Source organism: Neolamprologus multifasciatus, chromosome 4, assembly GCF_963576455.1.
Source record: "Neolamprologus multifasciatus chromosome 4, fNeoMul1.2, whole genome shotgun sequence".
Classification (NCBI taxonomy): domain Eukaryota; kingdom Metazoa; phylum Chordata; class Actinopteri; order Cichliformes; family Cichlidae; genus Neolamprologus; species Neolamprologus multifasciatus.
In genome coordinates, this window is record NC_140442.1 from 13,024,678 (window position 1) to 13,044,310 (window position 19,633).

The window sequence follows — 19,633 nt, forward strand, 5'->3', positions numbered from 1 at the left end:
TAATAATCTCCCCAGTTTGTCCAACGTTGACCTATTAAAATATTGTACCTGGTCAAAAAGGAACACTGTGACATCATCAAAAAAAGACACCGCTTTTTTCTTCCTCTCCAACTCCTCACAGAAGGATTCGGTGAGCAGGCTGGGCATCTTCAGGAGGCTGCGGAGGTGTCTAGCCCTGCTGCAGTCACTCACCACCACCGGCACTGTGGTGAAATCCTCCTCACTCTCCTCACTGTCTTCATCTTGAATGTTGTAGGTCCTCAGCTCTTCATCAGAATCGCTATCATCCGAGTCATCTTCATCCTCTGCCTCCTCCAGTGGAGCTCTTACATCCTCTCCACAAAGCTCCAGCAATGATGAGGAAGTGGACAGGTCAAGAGGACCATTGGATTCTCCACACAAACTGTCTTGTGAGTCACATTCCTCTGCATCTATGTCCTCAAATTCTTCCTCATTTATTCTCGCACCGTCCCCTCTGTCGTCTGTCTCCTCGTTGACATGACTGAATTCGGGTAGCTCCTCCTCCTCTGTGGAGCCATCACCATTTTCATTTTCTTCGGGGGACTCGTCATTGTCATTGTTGGTTATGGTGGAGCCAGTATGCAATGACTGGGAATTGGAGCAGTCTTCTCTCCTGCTCCCCTCTTCCTGGGCATCCTGGACAGTGGAATTTGGCTCAGATCCAGTGGCGGGGTTAAGCTCTGTGGAAGGTTCGTCTTCTGAGTGCTCTGTCTCCAACCCAAGATCATCATCTGCCGGGGCGGTCTCTTTGGTCAGGCAGCCACCCATCTGTGGAGGAAATGGTGACAGCATAGACAACCCAGGGGTGGGAAGAGAATGGGGTGAACTATTGTCAGCCTCTGAGAGATTCACCAAAGCACAACTTTTGATGTGTCTCAGATTTGTTAAAGTTTCCCCATTGGCAAACTTCTTTTCTACAGCATGATTATTTCCTAAAAGGCTTGGTTTCTCAGCAGGTGGGTGACAGTTACGTGGACCTGCAAAGAACTTACTGCCGTCCTCTTGGGGACTCCTCTCATCATAGTCAGAAAAATAGGCTGAGTCCCTGTAGGGGTTCTTCTCAGTTAGACTTTTTAACTGTACCTCTAAGTTGCTTGTGGAAGTGCAGACCCCTTGTCCTAAACCCACCTGCAAAACAAGCTCGGATTCTCCGCCCAGCCTAGGGCTCCTCTCACCACCCAGGGGATCGCCAAGCTCTTTAAAAATAAACTCTGGAGATTCGTTGTTCTCTGTGTCATAGCCGCTATCCAGTGATTTGGGCAGGACTGGGATATTGAAGGGATCAGGGCTTAAGGGGCTTGCCATTGATGAAAACAGGTTGTTGGTGTCTAAAGAGTCACCAGCTGCCTCTGGCTTCTTCTGCGGGCTGAGCTCTTCCTCCTCTATCTCAGCATAGTCGAGGTTGAAGTCTGCAAAGATCCCTGAAGTAATATCTGTAATGTCATCTTCTTCCTCACTGTAGTCACCAAGTTCAACCAGGCATATGCTGGAGTCTCTTACGCCAACTCCACTATCTAATGTTCTGCTTCTCTCAGGTGCCTCTGCATAGTTTAGCTTCTTGTCGCTCAGATCAAAAGATACTCCTGTCGAAATGCCCTCCCAGATCTTACTTCTCTGCTTATCTGACAGTTGTCCTGTTTGACTAGCCTGAGGCTTCCTAAAAGAGGATGGTGATTTTACGTGGCTTGCCTCAGGTATCATTTCAGAATACGTTCTCTCTCCATAAAGAAATGATTGCGTTTCATATTTTCCACCCTCTCTATCTCTGGTATTTATTCTTGCATCTGTGAGAGAATTGGTACTTTGCACATTATCTTTAGTTACGTTCCTTTCAACTTGAAAGGCATCTTCCTCTTTTTCTTGGTGGCATAAGTGAATGTATGAGCCTAAATCAGTTGGTTTGCTACAACTATTACAGTCAGATCCTCTTCCTCCTCCTTCTGAGGCACCACAAGACCTGGAGCTGTGGAAGGTTCTGGTGGTGGCTTTGGTTAAAGACCATAATTCAGTTGTGTTTGACTGACCGGTATACTGCAGATCCAGACAGCTGTCACTTCCACTGCCTGTCTGCCTTGTGTCAAAGCTCAGGCTGTTATTGTTTGCAGAATGGTTTGAGATCCAGTTTGTGGCCTCTCCCTCTGAGAAAAGGTCATCCTCGATTTCTCCACTTCTCTGTTGACCCAAAAGCACGCCGTCAGCAGTTCCTGCATCAATTCCGATGTGGTTAACAATAGATAGTCTCTTTCTAAGATGACCTACCATATTATGGCAGCTTTCATTAACTGTGCTATGATTTGTGTTTGCTTCAAGGTAGGGATCACAGAACCCTAAGCTGGGGCTACTGACTGCTTGTGATAAACTGCGTGGGTTCTCTAACTGCTCCTTAGACTCTGCTGGCCTTTCTGCAGAGTCATTGAGATTGGACGAAAGGCAATTTTGGGAGTGGCCTAATTGTGGGGGGCTGGTGCTGTATATGTGTCTGAGCAGTGGTTCCCTGGTTAGTTGGCTAGTGGGACTTGAATCAGAGTCATAGGCAGTGGATTTGATGTTATCAGCAGTAGACCAGTATGCACTGGGTTGTGCTGTGGTTGAACAAGTTTCACTCTCAGATAACAATCTACTGTCACTGACTTCTAATCCTGGGCTGTAGTCCACAATGCTGTCATCCAGGTTAATGTTACACTCTACTGGTTCCTCTATGCGAATGTAGTACTCACTGCTGACTGAGGGGCTGTGGGCGCTCAATACTGGAACCACACTCGGGTGTTGGGGTTCATAATAGGATGGGGACATGCTTGAGGTAAGGCTATCAGTCTTGCAGCCCCCTGTGGTGCTTCCCTTGCTTGAATAGTAGATATCCTGGTAATGTGGGTTCCCTTGGCCCAGTGGACCACTGGTGGAGGAGGAGCAGTAGGGTTGCTCAGCTCGGGCCTGCTCCCATTTGTATTCAAAGTTGAGACCGTGGCTGGTCTCTGTGACAGTCAGTAGGTCATCACCTGTGTCAGAGTGGAAGCTGTCAGAGAAGTGCTCCAAGAGGGGGAAGGAGGATGAAGCAGAGGAGGCCAGCTCCACTGCTTGAGTTTGGTCTGTATTAGGGGCATCAGCTGAGGCTGTTGTAGGGGTTAGAACTAGAGCTGTGGATGTAGCTGTGTGAGAGGTGCTGCCAAGCAAATTGGGTCTCAAGGCATTCCAGCGTTGCTCAAAGTCTTCCTCAGCTTCACTGGAGCCTTTGGCACACAAGTATGTGACCAGAAGGTGTACTTCCTCACTGCTGGGTCTCAGCTCTGGCTGCAGCCAGCAGAACTGCATTACCTCGTACCTGAACGGAGAAGAGGGACCGAAAAGACCACACACACCTTCAGGCTGGAAAACACTTATTGGTATCCTAAGATATTTTTGTTAAAAAAAGAAGAAAAGTTCAGAAGCAACATTTAAAAAAAAAGGTAATATAAGGAGAACTTCAAAGTCAGCACTTTATAGCAACACCTAGCACTTATTTACTGCACTAGTCAAGAGCATATACAGCATAGTATATGAAGGAGGTGCAGTGGAGATGCTGACACAGTTAGAAGATGTTTATGCTTTTCTTTGTGCATCTGTGTGGCTTCTCAGTGTTTGTACCAAATAGTTTAATTCCTTAGGGAGCAATTTTGAAATAAAAAAATAAATAAAAAACAATATCTGGCAGGCTTCCCAGGTAAAGATGAATGAGGTGATTCAGATCTGGTCGATGCCAAGGGGATCATAAAGAATAGGGAGAGTATTGATCATCTGCCCTTGGTAGCAAAGACAAATGTTGCTACAATGGACTTGTATCAAAATAAAGGTTGTTAGAAACTCATTGGTCAGTTTGAACTGAGGGCTTACCAGCATCTAGAATCTATTTTGTGTGGCATCACTAATGTATAAGCTAACTAGTCTTTTCTGAGTGTCAGTATTCACTGTATGTACAGTAGGTTCTCCTGAGTGTAGTTATGTGTGGATATCTTACCAGCGGTCAGCCAAGGGGAACTGGAGCTGGGGTTTGGGTAGTTTAAGCTGCTGTTCCTTCACAGCATATGTCAAGACCTGTCTGTCAGAATAGTGTCTATATGGCTGGTTTCCCAGCTCAAACAACTCCCACAAAGTCACCCCAAATGACCTGAAACACACAAAGAAATATTTTAGGTTGGTCAATTCGCATATTTCGGATAGAAAAACTTTCCAAACAAACTGTTCCACTCATTCGGTAACCCTTCAGATGGCTTGCCTTAAGTATGTGTGAACTAGAACTGTAGCTTCGATAATCTGCAATAAAAGCTTCCATTTCTCTCCCTTTACATAACTCACCATATGTTGCTGCTTTTGGTTTGGTCAACAACCAACAGGTTTCCATGGACCTCGTCTATGAGTTCAGGCGCAATCCATCGCAGGGGTACCCAAATCTGGTCTTGTGTTATATAATAGTCATCCTACAGAATTTTAAAAAAGAGATATTGAGTACTAGGAGCATTACTAGCAGTCTTTAAAAATTACAGATATTTCAAAAGACTGACCTTGTACCGACTGTGAGAAAGTCCATAGTCTCCAATCTTAACTGACATTTCTGATGTTAGGAGGCAGTTTCGCAAGGCCAGGTCACTGTTGAAAATAAAAAAACAACCAACCCCCCCAAAAACTGTTAAATAGAGAGATAAAACAATGCCACTTTTATTCAGAAAGACACACTATGTGCAACAATGTAGCTGTTATTGTTTTCACCTAATTAACTCTCTGTCCATGTGTGTGTTACCGTCTAAGCATGTTCCTTAATAATTTAACTTTTTGGTATTTTCATGTTTAAAAAAATGTTTCTCTTGTGATCTGATCTAGTTTAAAAAATTGCAGCTGAAGTATCTTTAGAAGAGTCTGGGGTGATTTTTCTTTTAACCTGCACTAGAATGTTGGCACTTCTTATTTTACTGCAACACAGTAATGTTGTCAGTTAAAATTCAGTGATAAATGACAGAATTATACAATTAGAGTAACATACATATCACCTAAGTGCGTAAACACACTCACAATTAAGTCAGTAAGCGGAATCTCACCTCCTCCACAATGGAAGCTTTCAGCCTGGCAGTCACTAATTGGTTGCTATGGCCACCACCACTGCATGGATGGTGGAGTGAGAGCGAGAGGGGCTCGCCCCCAGCAACAAAATCACTGATGCTGGAGTTTGTGACAACTACTCAGGCAGCACCAGGATGTTGTTGCCAGGAGAGACCAACAGGTGGCGCACAAACCATTCAAGTAGATTCTTCTCGAATTGCAGAAGGTAAAGGGAGCGGGACTGACACACGTACCTGTGGATGAAGTTGTTTTTGTGAAGGTGCAGAAGCCCTGAAGCAATGTCACATGCCATTCTCTGGAGGATCAACGGGTCAGGTGTCTCAGAATCAGCTACTTGACAGCTGTGGAGGTAACTCTTCAGATCACCCTAAGAGGGGAAAAAATATGAGAACATGAGACACACTGACTTTTCTTTAATTTTGCAAACAAAACTAAACAAAGAAATTTAAAAAATATATATGAAGGACTGAACAAACAAAGTTGGTCATTAAAATGTGTCTTACCATAGGGCAAAACTCCATGACCAACAGAAAAGGAGTAACCTCTGTACATTGTGCCAAGCACTGCAAGAGGGCAGGGTGCTGGAGGGTCCTGTGAGACAATTTTAGAAGGTATGATTGTGCAAAGACCATACCGGTAATAAAATAAAAACGTGTGGAGTTTCTGAAGTTTGATAAAACTGACCGGTATGGCTGGACCTCTTCAAGAAATTGCATCTGGTCCTGGACACTGGCACTGGCCTTCAGCTCCTTCACCACCACCTGGGTGGTGCTGAGGCCTGCATTGACCTCGCCCAGCAGAACCTGCAAGATTTAGCCAGCATCGATAAACTGTAGATTTAGAAACCAAAGTAAACATAAAGTAGGAATGGAAATAGTGTGCGAAACAATCCAGGAAGCAAGGTAAATTGTAGGGAATCTAATGTGGCTGTGTATTTCAACTCTTCTCCTGTGAAATAAACTCCCCGATCGAATTAGCCTCAGTGAAGAATTCAATATAAGAGTAGAACACATTTTAAAAACCACTTATTATAGTAAGGAAGCTGCTGTTTAAACTAGAATATTGAAATAGTAATATTTAGTGCAAAAAAAACAATCTAAAAACTAACTGAGTGTATGCTTTCAGAACTAAATAAAAGTTTTACCTTGCCAAACCAGCCATTTCCAATCTCCTTCAGATAGAGCAGACTGTGGCGTCCAAGGTCTGATGATTTCAGCAGTTGGACTGGAAAAAAGCAATAAGAAAGACATACAGTAAGATTACTCTCAGACAGGAAGAAAATGACGGCTTTAGCATCACAGAAGTGACTAAGAGAAAAGGAATCTTACAAGAACAATTTTCAACGCACTGAACGAGGTAAACAAGAGAAAAATCGAAAGTTAAGAATGCTGTCTGCAGAAACAAAAAGAAGCTGAGCTCCACAGCAGAGAAAAAGAAAACTGAAAACACAGATAAGACAAAAATACAGAAACCTCTCTGAGCAAAAGAATACATTTCCTAAATAAAATGTCACATTTACTGAAGAGAAGCTTGCCAGAAGCCAAATAAATGTTTTACTTTCCATATAAATTAAATTGTCCTTTAAGAACAAAGGATTTTTTTGTCACGACACAAATTGCAGAAACACCAGAATTCTACAAATCATCCATCTTATGCACAGAATCAAATACCTCCATGGATCTTCATATTTTAAGTATGAAGATGTTGAAAAGACGATGATGATGGAGCAGCGGAGCGGCCAGCCACTCTGAGCACCGTCACAGCGACTGAGTCCGAGTCCCAGGCTGAGATGAAGTACTGGTTCAGAGTGTGAGAACCAAGAGCCCGTGGCCCCGGCCCCAGCCCCAGGCAACTTAGCCTCATTGTGTGTATGTGAGAAGGAGCCCACGGTCACAGTGTGTGTGTGAGCGCCTCGGCAGGATTTAACCCTCCGAGCCCTTGCACAGCTGAACAAGCTCACCGCGTTGCCTCTCCCCGTCTCCACCGAGCTCATCCTCCAACTGGGACACATACAAAAACACATACTGTCTCATCTAAAGCTCTCCAGCTGTCGAGCAAAGGCCGAAATCCCTGCTTCCTATATAGGCTTCCAGCTACAGTACACAGAAGAGCAGACAATCTTTAAGTCCGATCTACTGAACAAAAAAAAAAAGATGAGATGAGATTTCTGCCCCGGCCACCAAGATCTTCTGGTCATGTTTCCCGCCTGATGTGACTGTCATGTATGTTGGTTGTGTGCCGTTTGACACGCCACCTCTATGTGCAGCTTCAAGACACCCAGTAGTGACATAAGGCCCCCATAATGCCCCCCTATCACCCAGGACAGCAGCATTCCTCAGCCAAACATGACACAAACACTGCTCTGTCCACAAAAAAAGACCTCTGTCATACGCATTCACCACCCCTATCTCTCTGCTCTTAGGTCCTGGTGCATGCCACCACCCTTCCCCTGTCTTTCCTCATTCTGTCACAGACCCCTCACTGTATTCTCCTCATAATGCCAGTCCTCCGCTTGCGCGTTCCATGGACGTTTTAGCCAGGCCTTATGCTCCCCCACTGCCCAGCCGGTTTAAAACAGGCCCATTGTTTGGTTCGCTCACTCACACACACACACTCACAGTGTCTCCTGGTACCCAGTGCACCAAACACACACTTGCAGACACACACACACACACAAAAGTGGCACACAAGGCCCATTCTCCACTGGAACGCTGGACAGAGGTTGTGTCACAGTGATAACAGAACAACACTTCTCCACCCCAGCCTCCAAGCCTCTACTACCCATGCTCGACAGAGCGACAGAGAGAGAGAGAAATTAAGAAGTCATATTATTCCAAATGTGGAATTTATGAGCGTGAGTGTGCATTCTTGTCCTACTATTGGCATTTCTTGAAAAGATGCAACTGAAAATACATGCTAACACTTTAAACATGGACTTTGAGTCAGCTTTGAGCTTCTATAGGGAGTCGGAAAGTTTGACATGATCTGTTAGACAAAAAATTAGAGCAACAAGTGGAAAAGAAGAACTCTCAGATTGTTAAAGGCAAACATTGTGCTGTGTGTTCAAACTGATGTATGGGTTCATATAGAAAATATCATCCATGCCTGGTGTATAAAATATACTACTGGTATTTTCTTACCAGTAGTGAGGATGATTCATGCTCATTCATGACCCCATGCATGCTAGTGTGAGGGTAGGCAGTTTATGACACGTGAAGGAGCTTCTGCTGATTATGTATGGGTAACAACAAATGTAAAACATCTATTCAGAAAAACCGAAAATATCAACTTTAAAGGAAATATACCTTCTGTGTATCTTCAGTGCTTAATTGTGTGAAATATACATGTAAAAAAGGAAATCCAATAGTACAAAAGGTTCAACTATTTATAAAGAGGAATGAGTCATAGAGTGTTCTCCCTCTGAATCACTGGAAGGAGTCAATATCACTCTTTTCACAATCTCGCCTTTCGCCATTTACCCATTCCTCACCCTGCAACACCTGGACCAATCATACAGCAGTAGCTATGGGGGAAAGAGGCGAGAATAGTGATTGGCTGTGAGCCTGAGGCTGCCTTGTCCAATCATTGCTGACGCTTACATCCTGGGACGCTGAGCAGCAACTCACCTCCCTTCTAGCTGAGCACAGTGCAGCGCGCACAGCCAGTGAGTCATACAGGGTGAGGCACTTTGAGCACCCAGGATCTGACTTGCACTGAGATCGACAAATATATACGCGTCACATCAAGGCGAAAGCGCACTTGAACATCCCGCGTCTGAGGTAGAATGTCGTGAAATAACACAAATATAGAATTATCAACTAAAAATATCAAAATAATATGAAACACTGTTCTAAAATAAGATGATAAAAACAGAAAAAAACAAACTGCATTCATGTGCTGAATTTAACTGAATTTAATTTAATGGATTTAACCCTCATCTCATTGCCTGGGTTCCATACAGATCACAGAGCAGTAATTTTTGACATATCTCACTTTTTCTCATATTTTCATGACTTTTTTAGGCAATTTGTTCCTAATGATTCCACGTCCCTGTTTTCCTTTTTTGCTTTAATTAGTGCTTTTAAAAAATACATATGTTCTGGGGTCTCAGGAGACCCCAATTACACCTAAGCAGTTTTTTAAAAAAAATAGAACTATTTATTTAGTCAATGTTTGCCGTGAGTCCCAAATGGGAGTATCACACAGTTTTCACAGAGGCGGAGGCACTCTAGCAGTGATTTTAAAGAAGAAAAACTCAGATGTCATTGCCAGACAGAAACTTATCAAAACATTGGAGACATCACTGTCTACATGTCTACCTGAGACAGATAGATGCCCTGGTCCTGCCACATATGAAAAGGAGGGCTGATACTGTTGCATTGCAAGCCTCAATCTGAGCAGCAACGACCCCCCCCTGGGCAAAACTCCATCTGCTGATGTGACTGTCAAATGCTAGGCTGGACAATCTAAAAGGTGTTACCTTTGCTGCTGAAAGCAGAAACTGTTTGCTTCCCCTGTCACATGCCAACATGCCCTGAGCAAAGCATGAGGCTAATTGGGTGCTACAGTGTAACTGCCTGGATTTTGTGTTTGTTTTTTGCTAGTTCCAGTCTCTGTTCAACTGCAGTTAGAGTCGGTTTACATTTCCAGCAATAAGTCAGACTTGCTTCAGTGGGTGCTGGTCGATTCTGTTCATGGACAGAATTTCTGGGTGCAGCCGGGGGGTGGAGGGTGTCAGGTTCAGTGGTCTCGGGATCTCGTTTCTGTTTTTCGCAAATGATGTGGTTTTGCTGGCTTCATTGAGCCATCACCTTTGAGTTCGTTCTTGGCCTGTTTGCAGCCAAGTGTGAAATGGCTGGGATGAGAATTAGAAGCTCCAAGTCTAAGGCCATAGTTCTCAGCTGGAAAAGGGTGGAATGCCCACTCCACTTCAGAACAAGCGGCTGCCCCAAGTGCAGCAGTTTAAGGTATCTTAGTGTTTGTACACGAATGAAGGGAGAGTGAAGGAGGAGACTGACAGATAGATAGGTGAAATCTTTGCAGACACTGAGCATGTAAGTGAATCTGTCAGTTTAATGGTCAGTGTAAGTTCCTACATTCTCGTATGGTTATGAGCTCTGGGCAGCGACTGTTTATATAACTAATAATGCTTTGAGTAGCAATAAGGTGTGATATTATCATTATTTTGCTATTATATTTGCCTCTTGGAGTAAATTGCAGGGTTTTTGTTTTTTGTTGGGGTTTTTTCATCTTTGTTTGTTTGTCGCATCAGTCCATGTATGTTAAATATGTTGGCAGGATGAGGGTTGAAAAGACTGCTGTAGCAGTCTCATACAATGGGGTTAGGTCAGATCCCTTTTTTACATTTGCGAAATTATGCAGCAGGTCAATTTCTATATATGTTGCACAGTAGTTAGATATTGATCTTTTACTGAGACACAGGGTAAGGGAGAAGAAACAAATAAAAGACTCAAAATGAAGAAGGCCAACTGAGCTTGGCAGAATTTGCTCAGTTTATATATTCTACATGAATAAAACCAGTGACATGTTCCATAATCCACTTGAGAAATGTAGCCTTTGTTACATCTCTTAGAATGGCTTAAAAGAAGTAATGGAGGTCAAGAGGACTGAAAAAAAACACACCAAGCAAACCCAAGTTCATAGTTCAAATACTCCAATACATCACCTAGAAGTGTTATTTGTGTATGCTGTTGTGCAGTTTCTTACTGGATCTGCCAGGTTGTTTGGAGACAGGCAGGGAGACCTCCGTGAGTGGCAGGATGTAAACCTCGGGGCCATTCTGGGAGGAAGGCGAGGCCAGGGCGGAGAGATCTGCCTGGTACTCCTCTCCCTCTGTGTTTTCAAACTCCTGGCGCAAAGAAACATGCTGGGATTAGTCATCCACTCACAGTCGTCCTTCCACTGAAATAGTGGGAGACAATGGTTCAACTGTGAAGACATTCAAATGCACTGAGGCACTTCCACCTACCCATATACATTAGTCATGTACATTGTAGGGTGCATTGTGTGGGACGCTGTGGGGGAACACATAAATGCATGCCACTATTCAAACTGTATACACAAAGCCTGTCTTTATTTCCTCCCTCCAGTGTATTTACTTTCTTACACAGCTGAACATCAGAAACATAATTCTTATTTTCAGGTTTTGTTTTGTTTTTTATTCACAGAGAAAGAAACTTTGTTGTTGAGTACATTTTATCTCATAGAGACTTGTTCTAATAGATTTAACTTTGAAAATTACATCAGGATTTGCACTAAAAGGCCTCATGGGAAACAACTGTGTTCTGATAGCTGTGAGATTTAAACTGTGCGATTACATCTGCCACTACAGTGTCTGAATGATCTCAGTTTTTCCTGGTGTTTCCGTCTGCACAGTTTTATGCGACGCAGTCTGTGTTGCACACTACACACAAAAAAGCTATTCACACAGTGTACACTGAGCCACTGTAGCACATTAGGAGGAAAAGGAAGAGCATATAATCAGCTATAAAAAACAAGCAAACAAACAAAATGCTAATCCCCTCCTCCAAGAGGCAAAACTCATGGAAGATGATGATCCTCTTTTTCCATTTGCTATACAACATATCCCATATCTTCCACTCTGCCACTTATACTTCATCCTAAAAATGGACTCTCTGGTCTGCTGCAGTGTCCTTGCACTTCAGCTGCTGTAGCTTGTCCATGCTCTCTCCCAAAATGTATGTATAAATACTGCTGATATTAAACCAAGAGACAGATCTCTATGGACTACTTGTCTTTTACTGGCCAGTAGGAACACTTAGCACTTGCAAATGACAAATCCTGCTCTGCCATTTACATGTAGTTCCCTCTCCTCACCTTCTGCTGCATGCATATAGTTTCAAAATATGCACTGTGTTCATTCACCCAATAGGTAGAATTTATTGTTTGGTAATTTACAAACAAGGACCACCATTATTGATACAATTGCTAAAAATACTGAGCGAAAAGAACAAACAAACAAACTACAGTAAATAAACAGTAAAGTAGAAAAACTGTAATCTAATATATATAATAGGAAAAAATTGGTTTCATCAGGATATGTAAAAATAACTGATTAAAGCAAGAGTCTCACGTGTGTTCCATTAATTTATTGTTCAGAGCTTTGTCTCCAGCAGTTTCAGCCTAACAGCAACCTCTGAAAGGTTAATAACCACTGATGTAAAGAAACAGTAAAGAGAGAGCTGGAAGAAATTAGAAAGGATGATATTAAGCTGCAGGTTGAATATTTGAATGGCTGTGTGTGTGTGTGTGTGTTATTCAACATGTGTTATAAAACACTAATATGTACATAGGAATGTGTGTGTGTGTGTGTGTGTGTCTTTCTCATTGAGCAGAACCATCTGCCACTCTCCTCAGAGTGAAGTGTGAAAGCGAGCACCTGGCTGTGAGTCAGCATTGCACAGCTCCCCAGAGAGCCTTCAGTTTAGAAACCACTTAATACCCAGCCTCGCACTACATGCACCAGTAAGAACACTGCGATGAAGAGGAATAATAAAGCTTTTTGGACGGTGCAACAGTGCAGCTCTGCAGTCCCACAACACTGCACACCTTACAAGCGAGCTGTTGAGGGGGACAGACAGGGGGACCGCTTAATCATGATGTGATACCTGGTGTTAACCTAAGAAACAGGGATAAATATTTGAAAACATCTGCGCTCTAAAATCGAAATACATCTCCCTTAACAAGAACTTGGCTTGTCTTCATATGCAGTGTCTGTCATGTCCTTGTGCAAGACACTGACTCGTTAGGACGGCTGTTTAGTAGCCCTATTTCCATCCTGAACTCTGATGACATGGTGCTGGAAGACAATATCCCTGCAGGAATCAATAGTTCTATACTGGTTTATCAACCCGGCTGAAAGACGAAGCTTTGCTTTGTCAAGAAAAACAAATCAACTATTGTATGATGGTGTTTTAGCAGCTTAAGCCATCTTTGTGTCGTTAGGGCCAGTGAAAAGTAGACACAGACTGAGGCTTCCGCTGTTCCTGCTGGTTATTAAACTACGTTTTCACATAATGAGGCTGAGGCGATCTGGCATGGGAGAGACAGACTGCCACACACACAAACACACACACACTTATCCACTAATAGGAAAAGTTCTGCAGTTGTTAAAGGTACCTCTCTGTGCAGTGCTCATTAGTGACACTGTTGTCCCTGCAGCACGTACCTACTAGAGGCAGTTGCCATTGATTCTCATCACATATAGTACATACACAAGGAACAAGCAGCTCAGCTCTAATCCCCGCTCCTGCACTGTCCTCTGCTTTCTACAGCTATCTAATCAACAACAACAATGTCGAACACAGGTTTCATCCTCCCATTTGAATACTGTAATTGAATTTGCTCAAGTAATTACAAATAAAGACACTGTTGTCCAGTCAGGGCTGTAATGTATGCATTCCCTAGCTAAAAACAGTTACAGACAAATATACATAGACAAAATGAAAACATATTGCAACACTTCTTCCATAAAACAAACAGCATGCTCATAAGAAACTAGTAATGGCAAGAAGCAGGCACGGCAGCGACTCGAGAGTTACTCCTCCCTCTCTCCTTCTTTCCATATGCCCCCTGCCTGTGTCAGTCACTGTTAGCCCTCATCAGCTGCTCAGTTCAGCGCTGATGTTTGACACAGCATGACTGAGTCATGCTGGCAGCCAAAGGCAACACACAGACAATGTGTGCCAGTGTGGAATTGGTAAGTCTTCCACTTTTATACAATCAGACAATAGTCATTAGCATGACTAAAACACTTAAGGTGTGCTTTACTGATGCAGATAGAGAGAGACATTCACTTCAATTAATTAAATCAGTACAGAACCCTTTTTTTGTTGAGGAAAAAGGGAAACAGGAACAATAATTTGTTTACACACATGCCAACATAGATGTTAGGCAAAAACACAGTTTGTATAAATTCTAACAAGCTTGGAAGTCAATAATTGTTAGGACCATTTTTATTCGTCATCACAGTTTTTTTCAGGAAAAATTCCATTCAATTCAGTGGTATTATATAGCACCATATCACAACAGTTGCCTCAAGGGGCTTTACATTGTAAGGCAAAGACCCTACAATAATGCAGAGAATACAGGCTTCTTGAAGGACATTCAAAGCTATCCTTTAGGCTCTGGCTGCCTTGTGTTGCATGATGGGTAGCGTTCCACTGGGTGTTTTTCTACCCAGGTATGCTTTTACTGCATGGGTAGTACGTAACTGACATGCTGGAAAACAAAGCTGCTGCCAATCGAATGCTTTCTAGACAGCATTGCATGCTGGATCAAAATCTTTGTGTTCGGAACAGCATCAATTTTGACAAGATCCCGCAAACCCCTGGCTGAAGAGTCTCCACAAAGTTTTACTGATGGCTGTACACAATCAGTGTTGTGCCTTTCTCCTGACCCTCTTCATATATACTGACAGTGATGTGAACCAAAATTTCAAATTTGGATTCATTAGTCCATCAACCTGTTGCCACAGATTTTGAGCCTGGTTCTTTTGTAATTTGGCTTATCTAAGCATTTTCTTCATGTTTCCCTTCCTTTAGAATGGATTCCATGTGTGTCCATGTGTGTGTGGACACTAGCAGTGTGTTATTTTAAATGCATAAAATCGAACAAACTTCAGCAGTAACAAAAACAAGTTTCCTTTTTTTCCCCACTTTCTTTCTTTTTTTTGTTACTCGGCTAACTCGCAGATCATCATATTCCCTGGACATCTACTGACTCCATAGAGTCTGTGTTACTCTCACTATGTCCAGTTGGGGGCAGCAGGGAGCTCACCTTGAAGCCAATGTCTCCCTTCTTGCAGCAGAGGCAAGCCAGCATGAGGAAGACGAAGGTGAAGAGGCCAGAAAAGGAGACAGCTACCACTGCCAGAGATGAAGGCCAAGACAGCTCGCTCAGTGGAGCCCCATCTGCAACATCAGAAGATAAAGCGAGTGTTAAAAGCATGGAACCAGAGATCAGATGGTAAACTGTAGTCATACAGGAAATTAAAACCAAAGCGCAGACAGAGGTGATTTGTGAATGTTTATGGGCAAGCCTGATGAAAGAAGCATGACTCCTCATTAGCATTTCTTCTTCAGTTTCATATTCATCTCCATAGACTGTGTAGAAAGCAGGCTGCCGTAGATTAATTACAGTGGTTACGATGTACTCTGAGTCATAGAAGCTGAAAGTTTTAAACCGCCCACCAAAACAATTACTGCTAAATAAATGAATAAAGCGGCAGCAGAGTAGGAGTAATGGCTCATTCTATTTCAGTGTAAAAAACGATGATGAAAATGCTGACTGTGTACTTTTAATGCACTTTGCAACTTCTTCAATACCGCCCAAACTGCTCTCAATGGAGTGTTTGGAACTAAAGTACAACTAAAAATTAATTAGTTGTAAGTAATTGATTTCCATTAAACCACGGCAAAATGTTTTCTTTTGGTTTGTATGTGGCCACAATCTGCTGTGTTGTTCCTGTATGCATATATGCAGCACACATGTGTTAGTTTGTCTTTCAGTCTGTAGTAACTTAGAAAAGGCCAGAGGGGCCAGATGTCAGAGTTTGGCGCATCTACATAAGCTGATTTACAGCATTATACCTGCTGCCAGCACAGATGGAAGAGACAAAGGAAGAAGGAGAGACAGAGGAAGAGAGACAGAGAGTCTGTGAAAGAAGGCTTGGAACAGATGCAAACATGCAGGCATGAATTAGCAGTATTCTTTCCACATAGCTCAAGACATTTATTCAATAATTTTTTACTTTCTTCTTCTTTTTTAAAAATCTTTCTTCATGACATCTACACAGACACACAGCAACAAAACTTTATACACCGTCAGTTCAAATTACTGATCAGAGGACAAAACATGCCAATATTATACTGTGTTGTACATATATGTTATTTCCTCTGTCCATAATTATGATGATCTCCAATTTCTTAAAGAGCACCTTGCTTGCATTTTCTTAACTAGAGATTTTCTGTATTAAAGAGCAATTCTCAGATTTTGGTGATAACCTTCAGGTTTACAGATGCTGTAATGATAAGATTTTTATTCCTTGCAATAGATGAATAAATGTCTTTCAGACTCTGTCTCTCCTGTCTAAAATGCAAGAACTGCATTAGAAAGTTTTATTAAACTGACCGTGGTGACATCATTGTGATGTGACTCAGAATAACATTTTCAAATAGTGAATTTCCTATTGAGGCTGAAAAAAACTTAACTTATCATAAAAATCTAAATTATATAAGCACACAACCTAAATTAAGGATTATAATTAGATTATATATAGATAGATAATTATTATATATTCAGTAAAAGGATTAGATGTTGTAGTCACTGATAATGCATTGCTTTAAATGGCTTTATAGTTTTATCTACAGTAGTTTATCTACAGTAACCCTGTAGCTTTTCCTTATATGTAAATCATGAATTCATCAGCCGGTTCAAGAAAAGGAGCAGAACTGTATTTAACTGTATTCAATCCATTTTCCTTTATTACTTTACAACTGTGATGTTAACACACAAAAGCATACTCCAGTGCTGACTGGGATCGCTGTGGTCTGTGATTCTTGTGCCTGGGTTTTTGACAGCTCCATGACTAAGACCCAGCAGTCCAGTTCCATTCGGCTGCAGGGAGCATCCTCTTCCGGCCCTGACAGCTTTTGCAACCCAAACAGAACTACTCCAACCAAAGCTTAACCCTGAGGTCATGGCCACAAAGCCCTGTATAGCCTCCATTTACTTATACATGGAAGTGGACAGTGCAAACAGGCAGGGTTCCTATGTGAAGCCTGCTTTGAGAATTGCAGTGCATGAGTGTATATGTGTGGGAACTGACCCGCCAACACATCACCATGGTAACGTCCTGATGGCCAACACATATTAGTTGATTGGCTTTTACAGTGCGGTAAACCTCATGCCCCTTCCTTTTTGCTGATGCCTTGCCCGCTGAAAGAGGGTGTGTGTGTCTGAGTGTCTCACTATGTGAGAGCTTGTGAAATGGAAAAGAAGGTGATTATGAAACTAAACAAAGCAGCGCCCTTTCTAGATCCACCACATACCACAACACACAGCCTGTGAGGGGGCTGATAGGGAAATAGGGGATGATCCTTAAAATGCCATCTTTTCAAGCCTTCTAATGTTCTAAGTATCAAGAAGCAAAACATAAAAGTAAAGGAAATATGCAATCTTTCCCTCTGTAACACAATAATAAACATTTCACCTGTGTTATTCTCACATTTATGGCAGAATTTGTATCTGCTCAACAGTTACTCCAAAGGATTACACTGTATACTAAAACATATGTACATGCACTGATTCATTACTCAATCCTTTTGCACAGAATTTTCTGCTGTCTCCTCATTACAAAACAGCAAACAAACACAACCCATTATATCAAATAGGAATAAAATGTTGGGTGCTTTAGAATGCAAGAAAAATGCAATAAAATATTCTAAAAGCAACATGAAAATGTCAAGTGATATTAAAAAGAATAAGAGTTAGCATTTTGCGTTAAGTTACTGCTGCACAATTTAGGTGCCGGCAGGGCTGGATTGATGGATGAATGTGGGGAAGGAGGAGGGAGTGGGGAGGAACCATGCTGTGCAGATGGTGCCAGAAACAGCAATGATACATGCTGAATCAGAGGGCACGGTGACTCAGAGCCCACTGAAGGACACAACATAAAACAGACATACACATGTTGTCACTTCTAAAGGAGACTATTAGTTGCCTGTCATCGTGTACAAGCCCAGGAGCTGATCAATTGGTCCTATTTCTGCTTGCTACCAATAAACAGTTGGTTACAGTCCCCAGTCCCACAGCACACAAAGTATATATATCTATATATATATATATATATATATATATATATATATATATATATATATATATATATATATATATATATATATATATATATATATATAGTTCACTAGAGCTGATGTCACTGACAACTGTTACTAACTAACTGATTTTGTAGTTTCAGAGAAGCTGAATGCCAGCTTCATACACAGCTTTGAGACAGGAGATTTATTTTCCTTTCACAGTTGCAACTGGGACTTCTGTTTGCAAAAATAAGGTTCGCATGTATACTGAATTCCAACAGTTCTCTCCTTACTAGATACTGGGATGCAGTATCTAGTATTCACTAATGATGCTGCACAAGGCAATCAGAATGAGGATCAGCATTTCTATGGACATACAAATCCTAAACTCTTTTATGCAGGCTCCTCCTTTGAAGCCTTGAGTTTGGAAATGTGGGTTCTACAATCCGAATGCCAAATGAAAGGCACTGCATGGTTCTGTACAGTATGTAGCAACATGTCAGCCTGGCTCTACAGTGTGCCCTACTTTATGAGCAGTTATACTCTAAAAAAAATTACTCTACTAAAATTTGGAAAAAATTACTATTATGTTGTTTTAAATAAGACTTGGAACTAGTGGTCAAGCCATTGGACTCATGAGATACTAAATCACAATACTAGATTTACTTTTGCAACCAGAGCTAGAGGCTACATCCATCTTTTATTTACAGTCTTTGTACATAAAACTAGCGAGAGTACTAGCGAGACCATGAAATATCCAGGAAGTCCAAGGTTTACTGGATGGTGAGCTATATACCTCTGGAGGTTTTTACACAGCAGTTCCTCAAATAAATATTGCTGTTTGTTTATTTGTTTGTTTTCAAGAAATTCTGCTGTATGCCTGAAACTCTGGTCTGGATTCAGGGCAAACAACTAACCAACTAACTGGAGGATCAAGTTTCTGTAAGTCACTGTAACATTTTAGTAAAAACAAATAAATAAAACAACAAATAAATATAAATAAAAAAACTACTACCCTTTCTATAAGCTTTGGGAATCAATTTAAGGAAAATTCCAAATACTGACAGTAGAGGTAAGTTTTTTCACAATGGCAAACCGCCTTTACTTTGAACAATGGAGTGCAAGTACCTAGTTACTAACTTACAAGTATGTATAAGTGCATGATTGGCAAGGTGGAGATTTTAGGACACACACAGAGTTTGGGGAATCCCCAAATGCAAGTGGTGTCTGTACTTCTTTGCATATCCCTTCACCACCAGGACTCTGCCAAAGAGGAGTTTCAAAATGGGTCAGTAAATAGGGGACTGCAGAATCCATATCTGCTCCCTTTTTAGCTTCCCTCTTCCCAGTTGGGAATCTAACAGTCATATTCTAGGATACTTTTCAATATTTAGCCAAAATTAAGGCATTTGGATCATTCTTTATTAAGCCTTCCTTCTTTATCAGAAAGTCAAATATGGTCACCCAGAAGAAAATCTGAGGTATAAATATAAATATGAAAGTGCAACATTTGAAAAGCCGTCTCACTTCCTCTTGGAGGAATCGCGAACTGAGCGACAACTTGTGGTTCTTCATAAATATTAGAGAAGCACACATTAGTTCGCCAGCTGCACAGCGAAATGAAAATAAAGCACTTAAATCCATGCTCATACCCACTTTATTAAAAA

The 19,633-nt window shown here is 41.8% G+C and overlaps 1 protein-coding gene across 6 annotated transcripts in view; it reads right to left on the reverse strand.

Moving 5' to 3' along the window:
* LOC146519970 (serine/threonine-protein kinase LMTK1-like) overlaps positions 1 to 19,633 on the reverse strand; it is a 30,798-nt gene that overhangs the window by 3,243 nt on the left and 7,922 nt on the right. For 4 of the 6 annotated variants that reach the window (XM_085158323.1, XM_085158322.1, XM_085158324.1 and 1 more), the window contains 10 exons: positions 14,929 to 15,062; positions 10,837 to 10,978; positions 6,254 to 6,333; positions 5,794 to 5,912; positions 5,613 to 5,700; positions 5,343 to 5,476; positions 4,557 to 4,641; positions 4,351 to 4,472; positions 4,013 to 4,162; positions 49 to 3,340 (listed from right to left, as the gene is read on the reverse strand). In XM_085158323.1, the coding sequence (XP_085014449.1) occupies positions 49 to 3,340; positions 4,013 to 4,162; positions 4,351 to 4,472; positions 4,557 to 4,641; positions 5,343 to 5,476; positions 5,613 to 5,700; positions 5,794 to 5,912; positions 6,254 to 6,333; positions 10,837 to 10,978; positions 14,929 to 15,062 (4,346 nt within the window). Of the gene's footprint in view, positions 1 to 48; positions 3,341 to 4,012; positions 4,163 to 4,350; positions 4,473 to 4,556; positions 4,642 to 5,342; positions 5,477 to 5,612; positions 5,701 to 5,793; positions 5,913 to 6,253; positions 6,334 to 6,779; positions 6,896 to 10,836; positions 10,979 to 14,928; positions 15,063 to 19,633 lie in introns of those variants that run through there. The other 2 variants (XM_085158326.1, XM_085158325.1) reach the window with 2 other exon arrangements.